Source organism: Bactrocera latifrons, unplaced genomic scaffold, assembly GCF_001853355.1.
Source record: "Bactrocera latifrons isolate USDA-ARS-PBARC rearing strain unplaced genomic scaffold, ASM185335v1 scaffold_261, whole genome shotgun sequence".
Classification (NCBI taxonomy): Eukaryota; Metazoa; Arthropoda; class Insecta; order Diptera; family Tephritidae; genus Bactrocera; species Bactrocera latifrons.
In genome coordinates this window covers 188,681-204,309 of record NW_017536197.1, presented here as the reverse complement: position 1 = coordinate 204,309, position 15,629 = coordinate 188,681, and the positions used below count along the sequence as shown (strand labels likewise).

The window sequence follows — 15,629 nt, the reverse complement described above, 5'->3', positions numbered from 1 at the left end:
TAAGGGGTACCGTGGATTTAAAAACGCCCATGGTATTTTCAACAATTTTTTCTTCATATAATAAATGAACTATTTTTTTCCACCTTTTGAGAGTATCAAAGGGCAACATTTGAATCAAATTTTGTAAATTTATATAATGAATTTTTGAAAAGTCTGCAGCTGATTTTCGGAGGCACCGCCAAAACCGTCTCCTTGTGGACGACAGCAAAGCAGAAAATAAATCAAAAAATCGGTTATTAAATGAATATAGTTCGCGATTAATCGACAGATTTGGAGTAAAAACTTAATTTTTTCAAAGGTGCAAACAAAACCATATGATTTTAGTTCTAATTGAAAAAATGCGTTGTAATCGAAAAAAAATTCTTCGATCAATCACAAAGTCATCCTATTTTCGATAAGATCGCTTCACTAGTTTCTGAGAAGTTGTAATCACCGGCTTTGATCAAAACGATGTTTTGAGACAAACATGATCGAAGATTGAAGTAACCGGGTGGTCTAGCCTGACGGTCCATCCTTCAAAGGTTTTTATTGCGCTTGTCTTGAAATTTATTGAAAATATTTAGAAATTTCATAGTATTTAAATAAATAAAAAAAAAAGATTTTTTAAATTAAAAAGTACGAGGGGTTATAACATTCAAGTCATGTTTACTTAAAATTAATTTAAATTCAGAATTCAAAGAATTTCTGATTTTGAACTTAAATTCCGAACGCATAGTATAGTTTTCGTCGAGAATAGTAAATAATAGCAGTAAATTTCATTTCGAGCCTTTGCCGAATCCGCCTTAATTTTTTAATTTAAAATATTGTTAAACTGTATACAACTCTTAATCATGAGATTTTATAATATTTCACAGAAAGCAACTAAACCAAAAGCTATCAAAAGTCAACTGTAAATTCATATGTAGCTTCTAACTCCATTATCATCTAGTCAAAATGAAAATCTCTTTAAACAAATTCTAACTTATTTGCTTAAGACTATGTTTAAGGTTTTGTACTCTGCATACACAAAGCGAAATATTTTTAAGCATTCCGCTATAAACATACTTAGAAATATATACATGTATCTGTATTATATTTTTCGAATGAATTATTAATAAAACCGCTATAAGAAGGTAATTATATTCCCATCCCATGTACTTAGGTGGCAACGCAGCAAATAAATAACAAAAGGCGGAAACAAAGCAAATAGACAATAAAACGCTGAGTGAATGGCGTTACACATATGATTTAGTGAACAAAATTTTTGTAGAAACGATTAATAAGTGTTTAAATTTGCAAATTAATTGGTTGAAATATAATAATAATTTGTTAAAGGAAGTTTATAAGCAAATTAATTTTTATATACGTAAAAAATATATAGTCATGCATTAAAAGAAGAATATATTTTATTAGAATTGAAATTATTAGAAAAATATTAAAATAAATTATACCATATATAGAAACTAGCTAATATATAAAAACAATGCTTCAATTAGCATATTGTAATTTTCTTATGCTTGTAAAGCTTTTTCGTATACTTTGTGAATCATTTGTATGCGATTTCAGTGCCAATGCAAGCGGTCACCTGTTTGATTAGCATACTTTTAAGCGCTAGTTAAATTATGGCGACAGGATGTTGCTCATACGCCATGTAGCTTCATTACACATTATACAGCAGTAACTGCTCTTTTAAATGTGGTGTAAATCTGTTGCATATCACCAAAACATCTAAAAACAAACACAGAAGACAGTCCAAATAACTCTGCGAATTGCGAAAGATTTAAAAGAATTAAATCAACATTTTTAGTCAGATCATATTGCTGAACAAAAGGAAAAATTATAATTTTACAAAAAAAATTACGATAACGACAAACATAAGCATATTGGAATTTGTTTAGGCCACAGATTTCGAGTATGTTATATAAAAACGTATACTACCGTGATCAAATTGAAAGGTGAATTTTTAATTTATATTTCGCGTGTTTTGGTCAAGTGCGATAAGAAAGCAAAGTGCTATAAACGGTGCTTAATATTGTATTTGTATGGTACATTTTTAATTAACCCGCTCTAATGTTAATTTATTAATTGTTACTTTTTATTTTCTCCTTTACTTATTTGCTATAATTAATAATAAATTATTAACTTCGTTATACCAGTAGACTTATTTCTTTCACGATCAACGATTTCGTAATGTTTTTCACGGTTCTCAGCCTTTTAACTCTGACACCTGGAATCTACCTGAATTATTTCTTCTTCGGTTTTCAGTTTAATATGTTCTCAATAATAATATCAAGTCAACCACTTTTCAATTAGTTTAGTTCAACTTAACACCTCGTTTGATACACAACAAATCAAAGCATGTGCCTTCTTCAGCACTTCAGCAAAATATAATTTGACCTGACGGTTACTGATAAACCACAAAAAATAATAAGAAAGGGACTTCCAGCCAGCCAGTATGGAGAGAAAATGTGTTTTGAAAAGAAAAAAAGTGTTATACTAAGTAATCATAAGATCACGTGTGAAATTGCTCGCACCACTGTGAGTTTATTGTTAATATATATTAATGTTAGCCCGAAGCTGAGATAGTGGAGTAAAGATAAACAACTTCATTTAAATGCACTTAAAAGGGTTTACATAGTTTAGTTGATTGTGGGAATTAAAAGCAGTTTAAAAATAAATAAAAAATTATGGGAATTGTAACCGACACATTCTATTATCGTTACCAAGTACTTAAAAGGCGTTGCTTCCCGACCTTTCCCACTCAATTACCAACTTTTCTTTCCGCTTTTTCGCTGCCGCATACATTTGCATTATGATTCTCTCCCTCATTATGACGGGCTGCACGTCTGCTTAGATATTTCCCAAAGGTTTGTAGACATTGTGAGCTTTTTTGAGCGCTTCTTGTGTGTGTGTGCATTGTTAAGCACAAATGCCAGTCAGCGCCTTTCACTTCGGCGAGATTTGCAAAGATTTTGTACAAACTTCGTAGTTAATTACTTGCTAACTCAACCGCTCGTTTGTTATACTTTAATTTCGTCACGTCAAAGACACTCACGCGGAGCATTCAACATGATGCGAGTACCGCTAGCGCCAACAATTACTACTCTTTCGGTTTAGGCAGCAAGGAGGCTTAAACAAATTGGCAAATTCACCGCAAGCTGGTTAACTTGGCATTGCGCGGCCATGAAAGTGGAAAAATATTAATTAACAAATAATGGTTAGAGTAAATATGAAATAAAAAGTTAAAAAAGCGCGCAACAAAGGAATAACAAGTCATTTATATGGAAACAACAAGAAATAAACAAACTTTGACAGGTATTTTCCGAGAAGAGAGGCAGAAAACATAACAAAAATAGCATATTGAACAAACAAGCGGCAAAGTTGGAAAGAAGCTAAGAAAATAAAAAAACAGCCGCCACGAAAGCATATATGGATGAAAGATCAATAGTGCAACAAGAACTGCTGACAGCTGTCAATGGAAACAACGAGTGTAAACAAAAAATAAGTATTCAAAAATAAATGCAGCACACACGCAGCATCGTCGACAGTTCGTGTAGTCATTAGTCTAGGCTTTTTCAATGACGTGCTAGCGCTGCAGCTAAGAATGAAGTGTTCTAATGCAACAACAACATTTACAAACTCTTTACGCACGCACCGTTGCGCAAAGAATGTAGGAGACGGCGACAATCACTGTGTGAAGTTTCAGCACTTGGAATGGTTGTCAAAAAAATGAGGAGGCGATGAATCCGTAGGCAGGTTAGCAAGAGGGTGGTTCGAAAAGTACTGTAGATCGGATGTTTAATTTTTTGGTTTAAAAAGTTTCCACTCGGGGCACAGCAATCAAATAAAACTAAAATTTATATATACATACTAATGTGATCAAATTGAAAAGTTTATACTTCGGATGGTTTTCGAATCGGTAATTTTTCCTTTCTGTAAGTTAGTAGTACTGTTAGTGACATCTATGCTAAGTTTTACGGTTTCGAGGCTCTAAAAGTAAATTCTTCGATTTTTACTGTGTCTGAATTTATTGAACAAAGAAATGCGATAATGCTCCATCTCCATTTCGCTACATTTTCAACTAATATCGTGCCACAACCACATTTTACCTTCGGTCACTTCTGGCTATTCAGCAAATTCACATGACCACTCCGGGGACAGCGTCTTGACTCGATTGAGGATATAAAAACTGAATCGAAGAAATCTCTGATGGCCCTCTCAATGGAGGATTTTTCCAAGTGCTATGATGACTGGAAAATTCGTTGACAAAAGGGTATTGCAGCGGGAGGGGATTACTTTGAAGGAGATGAAATGGACAAAATTCACCTTTCAATTCTATCACAGTAGTATGTACAAATATTTTATAATATATTGAGGCAAAAAACTGTAGTGGAAAAGTTGAGAAGAAAATGCCGCCTTGTACTCATACACACTGCGTTTCTAACAGCTGATCGTTGACAGTTGTCAAAGTTGACACCGTACAGCAGAAAAGTGTTTAAATTTATTAATATTGTACACAGAAAACTTGCACGCCTTTATTTTCTACCAAAAATTATTCGTCAATCATAACTTTTGCTAATCTCATTTGTTTATTTCACATGTATATATAAAAGGTTTCTCGAATATTCAATTTTCGTAAATACCGTGCAACGTCTACCCCTGTCAAATTATAGTGGGACGAAGTTTTTCTTTGAAGCGAGGCGCAGACGATGCAAATCGAAAGCAGCCAAGGTTTTTTGAAAACTCAAGCAACAAAAATATAGGAATGCGTTAGTTTTAGTTAATTAATTTCGAAAAAACTCGAAAATAAGAAATAGAAAATGAAACTACCTTTTTGCCTCTCTATCCCACTTCCTCCATAATGCAAGCAATTACGGCGTTTCGGTTTGCTTATGTAAATTTATCAGGGCAAAACAAATGCCAAATGCATTGGGAACCGCATAATGGAGCCTCTTGCAGTTGTTGTGGAATTGAAACTTAATTTCGCTTTCAATTAATTGCTCCATTTTCCGCTTGTCTTGCACAGTTTTAATTTTCTGTTTCTCTTCTTTGTTTTGTTTGTTTATACTTTTATTTACATACCGCCAATCAATTGCGTCACTTAATCGATTTTAACTGCTGCTCTATTTTATTACATATATCATTTTTGTGGTATATAGCTCAATTTAAATGCGCTTTTGAAAACAATATGGGAAAGTATCGACCTTAAGATTTCGTTAAGTATAAATCCCAACAAGTTTACTGTGAAGTTGAATTTTGTGGAGAAGAGATATACGGAGATTGATTCACAATTAAAATTGTTTTGCTAAAAAGTTCACATTTAGAAAGTCTTTACCAATTACTATTCTTAAAATTAAGGGTCCATTAAACTTTCAAATTCTCTATTCACACATTTGTTCATATCAATGAGCAACTGATTTTGGATATTTTACATATCTTAATATTTTAAACCAGAATCATGAATTCATCATATATAAAATAAAAAAAAACGATAAACGTTCAACTATACAGTGTAGACATCCTTAATGTCTTCATCTACAAATATCAACAATTCCCCAAAGCGGTGGGGCCAATTCACCAGTGCATATGTATATGTGAATATAATTTGACACTTTTGCATTTCCTTTTCTCACATTCCTTAAGGTGAATACACACTCAACCGAACAGACACTAATTTCCGCCCTGATCTTTTCACTTTTATGAACTGAAAATCATTACAACAACACAAAAAAAGTAAACGCGAAGACAATAAATAAAAATGGTGCAGAGTCAAAAACAACAATAAAAACAAAATCTTGCTCCACACGAAAATGCCATTTTTGGTTTTCAATGCGAGAAAATGTCACACAAAAGTCAGCGTTCGACCAGCAGTCGGCGGAGATTTACTGGTGACAACTGCGGCACTAAACAGATGAAAATAAAATATGTAAAAAATAAAAAGAAATGCAACAAGCTGTTAACGATTTGTTTTATTGCAGAGAAAATAACAAAAATTACGAAAAATCAACAGAAAAAGGAGGATAGTAAAAAATAATGATTAAAAAATGTGATAATTAAAAAATAGCGAACATGCGCATTAAATTTTTTGCTTGATCGTCATGTTTGACCCTGTTTATGCAGCGCTGTTTATTTATTTATATATAAGTACATATATACATATATATATTATTTCCTTTTATTTTGCTTCTTTTTTTGTTTATTATTATAATGTTGTTTTTTATAATTTTTTTTTTTTGCAAAATTATTTAGGTTTATGCCACGCTTGTGATAAATTTGTTAATCTTCCTCACGGCTATGCGCAAAAATGTATTAGGGCAAACATTAAAAGCTGCCACAAACAATAAACAGCAAACAGTCGGCAATTACCATTACTTTGCCATACACCATTTGGCTTACTCACTCATTCACTACAAATTTGGCGAATTGCGTAAGTCGAAAAAAACAAGGAAAACGTCCGATTTCCTCTCACACACATCGCGTACGCACACTCAATTGAACGGCGGCAGCGCTGCCAGCTGGTGCGAATGCTGCTGGAGTTGCATTGAACTGCAATGCTTTGCGCTCGGTTTTACACGTTTCTAAAATAAGACACTTTGCATTTGTTTCCTTTGGCACTTTGAGTGTTGTTGTAGGAAATTTTATTTTTAAATGCCACTTTCAACGATGCGTTAGTAAATATATGCAAGTAAAATGGTAAAACAAATGAAAACAAAACGAGTGCAGCGAGTATGCTGATGCGTAATGATGAGCGGCAGCTGAGTGCCGTTACAAGTGCGGAAATGCGGTAAAAAGATGTGGGCGACCAGAAGCAGGTTTTCGGAACACATTTACCTACAAAGTTATCACACTTAAGTCGTTCCCCTCTCTTAAAAAAGATCGTTAAAAAGAAGTAGTGAAAAAAAAGTAATATTCGCAAGCGGGATACTCTCTCAAAAACGAAGAATGAGCTTACTAGTTTAATTGGTCATCGAAAACTGTTATGGATGACGAAATGGTCTGTCTTTTAACGCTATTTACGTCAGGCGGTGGATCAGAGGATCTGAAATTAGAACGCAGCAATAAATGAAGTTCTAAAAGTAATATACAATAACGGCAACTTATATGTAGTATGTACATTCTGTTTTTGACAAGTTCTATTGCAATGCTACTATACAGGGTTTCTTGAAATAGCATAACAGTATGTCTCAAAGAACTGGAAACCCAGTCTCACAAAGTTTTAGATATTAAGCAGTAGCTATTTCCACTGATTTAACCTCTCTATATTGCAAATCCAGTAGATTTTTATGCTGATTCGAGGCCATGCTATGTTTACCTTTATCGGATATTGACAATCTATAACCTCCCGATTCGGCGAACTTTGCAGTTTGAAAGTTTTTTGTTTAACCGTCTCTAACCAGACCTTCAATTTAGACAGTCCACTAAGCTAATTCGATGCTCATCTGTACATGATTAAGTCGGGAGAAGTTCAATGAGCTTATAACACATTTTGATGTGAAGTAATATAAAACAATATCCTAATATATTTCTGCTAGGAAAATTTTAAAACAGCCCATCCAAATATTCAGCGGAGCTTTAAGCTCTATTCTTAGTTATTTTATTATTATTTCTAGGTTTAGATAAGCTTATATTATGAGATCTATCCCAAAAGAGAACTTAATTAAACAACTTAGTACGCCATTGTCCATTGTGTTACCTAAAACTCCTATATCATAAATCATAAAAATCTTACAAATCGACAAAGCATTTTCAGCCTATCAAAAATTTGTTGAGACGGCTATTTTCAGATAGGACTACCAAGATGGTTGATCCTCAGCCGGATGTTTCCATCTCACCCTCCTTCATAACTTTGACAACTTGCGTCCGTCAAGATTTGTTAACCTTGCCGCATGAAACTAGATAACAAGAAGCCATTGTGGTAGGATCGGATATCCAAACTAGTCTGATGATGAAATAGCTTGATGTTATTTCTAGGGAGGACAGACATTCCTTGACTAATTTCGAGCGCACAGTTAGCGATATCACGCTGTCGAAGTGAATACTCACCTCTCTGAATAATGCTGCACTGACATACATATATTTGTTTGGGGTTAAAAAAAGGTATAAGGTATCATACATTTGACCTCGAGCAAAAACACTATGCACTTCGAAGGCACCACTTGAAATCTTTGCAACAGAATCAGACAATCGCAGATGCAAGCACAAAAAAGGCTAGCAACAAAAATTGCTGGCAACAGTGTTGACCAGAATACCGCGAGCAGCGCAAAATATTTATAAGCAAAATAACTGTATATATGTACGAGTATGAGAATGAAGTGAACGAGTAAGTAAGAACATGGAAGGGCTGGGATCACCAGCTGAGAAACAGTTGTGGCATTATTATTATTAAATTCATACAAACAAACGTAGAAGTCGAAACTTTTGAGAAAAAATAAAAAAATATTACAAAAAAGTATCTGTTGCATCAACCCTCATATAATTATGATAATAATGAATAATCCTATCAACAACAAGATCAAAATGAAATTAAGAGAAAACACGAAAATAATTGCAATAACAAACAAATAAATGCAGACGCTGTCATTAACACATACACATATATGTATATATATATATATATATATATATATAGACATATCTATGCATACATACATATAGACATATGCATTTAGGTGCATTCCTCTCATAATGTAAYGCGTTGCAATATTCTTATTGTACTGCCTTTATTACTTCCATTTGCTGTCTGAATTCAATGCTTATTGTTGTTGCAACACTCAAGTACGCCGCACTGTCAGCTGGGCTGCCCTGCCTTTGGTGGCAAGCAACTGTAACTGCATATTTACATGAATCTTGGCGTATATATTTACATACTTGTATTCGTATCTTGTATGTGGCTACCTCTGCCCGCGTATCCCTCTCTCCAACGCCACTGCAAGTGTGCGCTTGCAACGTGTTGCAACGCTGCCTCCGAGTTGCCTTCATTATTGCCCAGCATTCTAGCATTCAATTATTACTTCATATTCAAAAAAAAAATAATAATAACAAAAAAATTAACTTACAACGACAACAGCAACAGCAGTTCATGCATATTATTATAATATTAATAATCAAGCGAAGCTCTCAGCTGCACAGCACAACTGACACAAGTGTGTCGGTCTGCCTGACTGCCATATTGGGTGTGTACCACTTGGACGCTGGACGCTGGTTGAGAATTGAGCTGCTGATGCTTGTTGTTGTGTGGTGGTGCGACCGCCCATTTGACTGGCTGCCAACATGCAATCACCGGCTGACAGTAAATCTTTAATAATTCAAACACTTCTGCTTAGAGAAGGGACAGCTTCGTTGTTGTTGCTGTTGTTGTTAATATTGTTGCTTCAACTTTGCTCAATATTGCAATGTTATTGTTGCTATTATTTTTCATGTGCTTATGTCTGTTTAGTGTGCCAATGTGACGCCCAACAGTTGGATGCGCGACAACAACAACAACAATAACAAAAGCGCTCTGTTGATAATAAATAATTTTTCTCAATGCAGTCTCATATGGCGCGCTCTGCATTAAAGCGTTATTGGTGTTTATGGCATAAAAATGAACAACCAAAATCTCATATAAACATTAAAGTAGAATTTCTTCAATTTGTGCTTCCTCAATTAATTGTCGTATAGTGTTGGCTTTTAATTTCTATATAAACGACCCTCAATTTAGGAATATGCAAAGCGAAAAGTTTCAAATACACAGAACTCTTTAAAGTTTTGTCAGAGATTATTTACATAATTAAAAACTCAAAGAGAATTCTTCATAGTTTTCAGAATCGCAATTTTTTTAAAGCTTCTTAGCTTTTGCTGGATATCTGTTTAAGAAATCTTCCGTTTTTCGTATACAAATTCTTTAGAGCTTTCACCCGAGCTTTCACAACACAAGAACAATTCGACATTTTATTTACCATTATAACCTATTTAATGCGGCAACTCGAGCTCATGTCTACAGTTTGTGGTGATTGATCTATTCTCCACTGCTTGGTTAGTAACCACTCGTGTGAATCATTCCACCATTATATACCAAATGGCAGTGCACCCGCCGAAAGTAGCTTCAATTTGGTTGCATTAAGCAAATAAAAGTTTTTATCAGTTTGCCATTTTCAGTTTGCTTTGTACTCCCAAACCAGGCTAACTTTTACTGTATAATTTTCATTAATATTAATAATTTACTGTGACCATCGGGAACCACCAAAGGTCAAATCCACATGATTTTAGTCTTCACTCCTCTATTATGGTGTTTGGGTCGTCCATAATGGATTTGTAAGAAAACTTTGCCAAAACAATATTACATGTTATTGCTACAACAACAAATAATTAAATCAGTTATCTGCTCTACTCCTTTCAATCGACCACACAAACTAATTAATTCCGATTAGGGAAAATCTCCAGAGTCTGATTGAAAATTCACTAAAGATTTTTGCAAGTAGAAAGCTTGTGGTTTTTTTCGCTGAGAATTAGATATTTCAGCTTCGGAAACAAGCGATCCGCAAAGTAATTATGTCTCGCTGCTGCTTGGTAATGATATCTGCTGCTTGACAAATATATTTCTATATAATTTATGTATGTATGTATATCTAAAGATATGCTGATATCGAGCTGCGGCACTCAATCTAGCAATTGTGGCATATAACAATGATGGCCAATTGATTTCCGATGTGAATTCATTGTGTCTTCCACGAAACATAAATATAAATAAACGTCAACTCCACTTTGCGCTGCGGCCGCACGTTCTCCCCACAGTCGCACTCACGCGCCTGCGGAGCACCGAACTTCACCCCCAAAGTGAACCGTAGAAGATGCCATAGTGTCGGTGGACTTAACTTTGTCGTTTTAAAAATAAAAGCGAAACACAAAAATGATTTATAAAATAGGCTAAAAGAAGGAAAAAAGTTCAAGCAAAAATCGGAATGAAATTCAGCTGCAGAACTTATTGTAATGCGTAAAAAGAACAAAGTCGCTAAGTAAAATACTGTGGGCGTCAAAAGAAAGTTTATGCTTCAATCATATATAGAGAAGCCTTTATAAAAATACTCAAAAAGAAAATATACTATAGTATTCAAAATAATTATGATGGAACTCTGAATATGGTTATAACTCTAATATCTTACGATCCCCAAAAACATTTGCTAAAGTCAATCGGTTTTGATACTTCTCTCTAGAATTTGTCTAAATAATGTTTATATACTTGTGTTATGTCTTTTATTATAAAATTGAAAACCATATATTTATTTTCCTGTCAGCTGAAAGCTCTGTTGCCATTGGTCTTATATTTTATCGGAATTATTACATATATAAATAAAAAGAGACATATTTAGTTTCTAAAAGCAAACGTCTCAACTTGTTTCAGCGTATCCTATAAAGTTCAATAAGCTCAAACTTCAAAGAAGTTTGGAGAGCGTTTGTAAATGCTTAAAAGCTTGTGATAAAACTTAAAGCTTCTGAAACGCTCAAATCTTCTTAAATCTTTCAAATAAGTACAATAAGCATTTATTTTAGATAATCTGGCAGGGGCCGAGGTTTTGAACACCGAGACTTTTGAAATAGCTATGTTATAAAGGTATAGAAGGTATACGAAAACGAATAGATTTCAGAATACCTGCAGAAATACAATAATATTTATGATATAGTAGCAGACGAAGAACTTTAATTTATATTTTCTTTTCATTTCTTATGTCGTTTGATCGAGACGAAATGAAAACCGAAACTTAAAAATGAGTGCTCGCCAAAAATGGAGAAATAAAGAGAAAAAATTATAGAAAGAGATAACTGATTAACTGAGACTTTTAGAAGTTTAAGATTTTACGAATCATTGAAATGCTTTGTTATTGTAGCAGTATAAAATAAAAACTCGTACTATTGGAAACTTATGAATCGGGACCCAGATCAGTTAAATAAAACCAATTGTAGTGTGAACAATTAAGCATCAAAATTTCAGTATTCTCTTATAACGCACACTTTTGTTTGTCTTCAGATAATGGTCGAAATGTAAAACTATTATAGGCGTACAGCCAAAGCTCCAAAGACCTTAACAGAAAGAGTTTTAGAAGTTAAGAGAAGGAAGTGCTTCAATATAAAAATAAAAGAGTGTATACTGAATTCTAAAGTACAATGGCCGGATATAATACATTGTAAGCTTTCTTCTGACGCACACTGTAAGCGCATATGTTTTGAGTTTAATATTATGATCACCCTACGAGAATGAAAGACTAATTCAACTGACAAGTGAAACATTTGTAATGCAAAAATAATTTGGAAAGAAAGAAACTTGTATTTTGTAGATCTATAATACAGTTAATATTGTTAGTCATCTGGCAACAAAGAATGTTCTGCGCGCTGGTGGTCAGTATATCTCACAAATTAATGGCAACCTGCTCGCTGTCATTCAGTCCGTCCAGCTAGTTTGCTGCTGGTGAAATATTAATTACTGTGAACCAGAAATTAATTTCACTAGAACATTTTTTCCCTGCAGGGTGTGCACAACCATAGCAACGTATTTGTACCCATGTGTGTTTGTGTGTATGTGAATTTAATGTGTAAGACAGTGCGCACTCAACAACTTGAAGACAACATGGAACTTGAAGCTTCACAAGCGACTGCCCGCGCAACGGCCCATTTGTGGCAGCCGCAAACTGAAGGCTGGACGTCGCGGAGTGTGTGGCATGGCAGGGCCCTAAGGTAGTACATGAGTGTGTGTAAGTGTGTATATATACATATAAATATATATGTATGTACATATTTCGATATCAAGCAATAGCTGCTGGTGGAGCGCCGCGCAACGCAGATGGCGCGTGAAGTGGAGCAGCCAGCAGCGCGTCACACCAACAACAGCCGCTGCAACAGGGTATTCGTGCTGAGCGCAAGGCGAAGAGTGGCAAGCGCAGTTGTTTGTGGCTGCGGCAGCAAGTACTACCAGCTTGATCGCATTTTGCCGGTGGTCTTCACTTTATTTACTTCGCAATGAGCAATCAGTCGCATTTTGTTGCTGAAACGGTAAAGTTGTGTCGAGCGCGCGACGTATGGCAGCGATAAGCGTAACAAAGTCAGTCCATGAACTGCGTAGAGGAAATGTAGTGAAGCGTGCAAGCAATGAGAAGCGCAAGCATACGCACGTATATATTATTTTTGGTCATATTTTAGTGAAGAAGTGATTTCAAAAAGTGATTTGTGCGCAAGTGCATTGCAATTGTTGCAAAAAAAAACCGTTATAACGATTAACTTGAAATTTCAATTACGAAAAAGTGTGCAAATAAAAGGCGCTCAGGATGAGCAAGAAAATGTGGAGCAAAATATTCAAATCTTCGAAAACGACGAAAGCCGCCAAGCTGTCGACGGCGACGGCTGCGGCTGCGGCAAAGGCGAACAAGCGTTGTAGCATTTACGAGGAGTACCAGCAGCTGAATGGCGCAAAAGTCGAGGGCGCCAAAAAGCAAAAAAAGCTGGCCAAAGGCGTGGCACAACAAAGCAAGCAGCCACAGGAGCAAGAACAACAAAAACAACTAAACCAACAGCAACAACAACCAAATGAGTTACAGCAACAGGAGCCAACGACAGCTGGCGGTGTTGCAAGCGCAACAGACGCAAGCACGCACAAAAATGCAGAAACAACACCAACAAACATGAACAAAAATAGCGAAGTAACGCAAATGCTTGGCACTAGTGATGTTACGCTTGCGAGCAGCAGCACCAGCAACAACAGTAAGCCACCAGCAGGTGCCAATGACCAGCTAATTGCCTATAAAAATAACAACAACAGCAACAATGGCGCTGCCAAGCAGCAGTCCACCTTTGCCAAAGTTGTTAGTAGCTTCTCGCTTAAGCGCAACAACAATGCTGGCGCGCTAAAGCAACAACAACCACAACAGCAACCAGCAAAGGGAAGCGGAAGCGGCAAAGCTGCGGGCAAATTGCCAAAGAGTGAGTTTATACAGCATGCCACGCCTACTAACCAACAGCAGACTAGCGGTCATGCGTTGCAGCAACAGTTGAAACAAGAAAAAGGCGGCGATTTGGTTGAAGTTGGCGTTACAACAGCAGCAGTTAATGGACAGTTACAACAGCAACAAGAAAAACAACAACAAGAAGCGAAGCGCTCATCGCAAATTCTAATTGTTATCAAGCAAATTGTGACATCTACACCGCAGATGGTGTGGACAGCGACAGCCGCGCCAACAGCAACAATGCAATTGGCTGCTGTTGCTGCTACTGACACTGCAACGGCAAGTGTTGTCCTCGCCAAAGACCGTGCAACAGACTGCGCCGTCAATCAAATGTATTCAAGTGCAACGCATGACAATGTCGCTATTTCGGCCGCTAGTGCTGCTGCAACAAAAACAACCACAACTACTACTACTACTYCAAGCAAGAATTCAGCTCCTACTACCACTTTTAAAACTAACAATAAAAATAGTACTAGTACAGCTACTAACACGCGCATCTCAGCTGCCGCAACGCAAGTTGAAAAAAGTAAATTACAGCTCCAACCGCTTTCAAAATATACACATACACACACACATACATGAAGCATGCAGCATGCATTGCAATGCGCGTACCGAGATTCATTCACCCATCAAACACCCTACATATTGATCGCTTGTTCGATTACTGCGCTCCCATTTGCATTGCAAGCCTTTGAAAACACTGCACAGTGGAGCAAACAACACATTTATTTTATTGGAATTCGCAAATTTTTTGGTTTAGAATTTTCACTTTGTAAAAGTTTCAACTCATGTTGTATAAATTTTTGACTCATTCAAAATGTTTCTTTTGAAGTTACCGTATTGTTTTAATATTTAAATTTTTATACTCTCGCAACAAAGTTGCTAAAGAGAGTATTATAGTTTTGTTGACATAACGGTTGTTTGTAAGTCCTAAAACTAAAAGAGTCAGATATAAGATTATATATACCAAAGTGAACAGGGTGACGAGTAGAGTTGAAATCCGGATGTCTGTCTGTCCGTCCGTCCGTGCAAGCTGTACCTTGAGTAAAAATTGAGATATCATGATGAAACTTGGTACACGTATTTCTTGGCGCCATAAAAAAGTTAAGCTCGAAGGTGGAAAAAATCGGCCCACTGCCACGCCCACAAAATGGCGGAAACCGGAAACCTATAAAGTGTCATAACTAAGCCATAAATAAAGATATTAATCTGAAATTTGGCACAAAGGATCGCATTAGAGAGGGTCATATTTGGACGTAATTTTTTTGGAAAAGTGGGCGTGGCCCCGCCCCCTACTAACTTTTTTGTACATATCTCGAAAACTACTATAGCCATGTCAACCAAACTGTATAGAGTCGTTTCTTTTAGGCATTTGCATATACAGTTCAAAAATGGAAGAAATCGGATAATAAGCACGCCCACCTCCCATACAAAGGTTATGTTGAAATTGCGTTAACCAACTAACAAAAAACGTCAGAAGCACTAAATTTTACGTAACAAATGTCAGAAGGAAGCTGCATCCAGGCTTTTTTTAAAAATTGAAAATGGGCGTGGCGTCGCCCACTTATGGACCAAAAACCATATCTCAGGAAGTACTCGACCGATTTCAATAAAATTCGGTACATAATATTTTCTTTACACCTTGATAACATGTACCGAATATGGGTGAAATCGGTTCAC

General features: G+C 35.8%; 1 protein-coding gene across 7 annotated transcripts in view; it reads left to right on the top strand.

Annotated features, from left to right (window-relative positions):
- The window catches only part of LOC108969697 (probable serine/threonine-protein kinase DDB_G0267686), an 81,777-nt gene that overhangs the window by 45,605 nt on the left and 20,543 nt on the right, over nucleotides 1-15,629 (top strand). Inside the window, exon 1 of one of the 7 annotated variants that reach the window (XM_018934585.1) lies at nucleotides 12,970-14,475. The exons of 4 other annotated variants lie outside the window; for them this stretch is intronic. In XM_018934585.1, coding sequence (XP_018790130.1) covers nucleotides 13,275-14,475 — 1,201 coding nt within the window. In that variant the 5' untranslated portion in view covers nucleotides 12,970-13,274. Of the gene's footprint in view, nucleotides 1-12,969; nucleotides 14,476-15,629 lie in introns of those variants that run through there. 2 more of the 7 variants (XM_018934576.1, XM_018934577.1) reach the window with 2 other exon arrangements.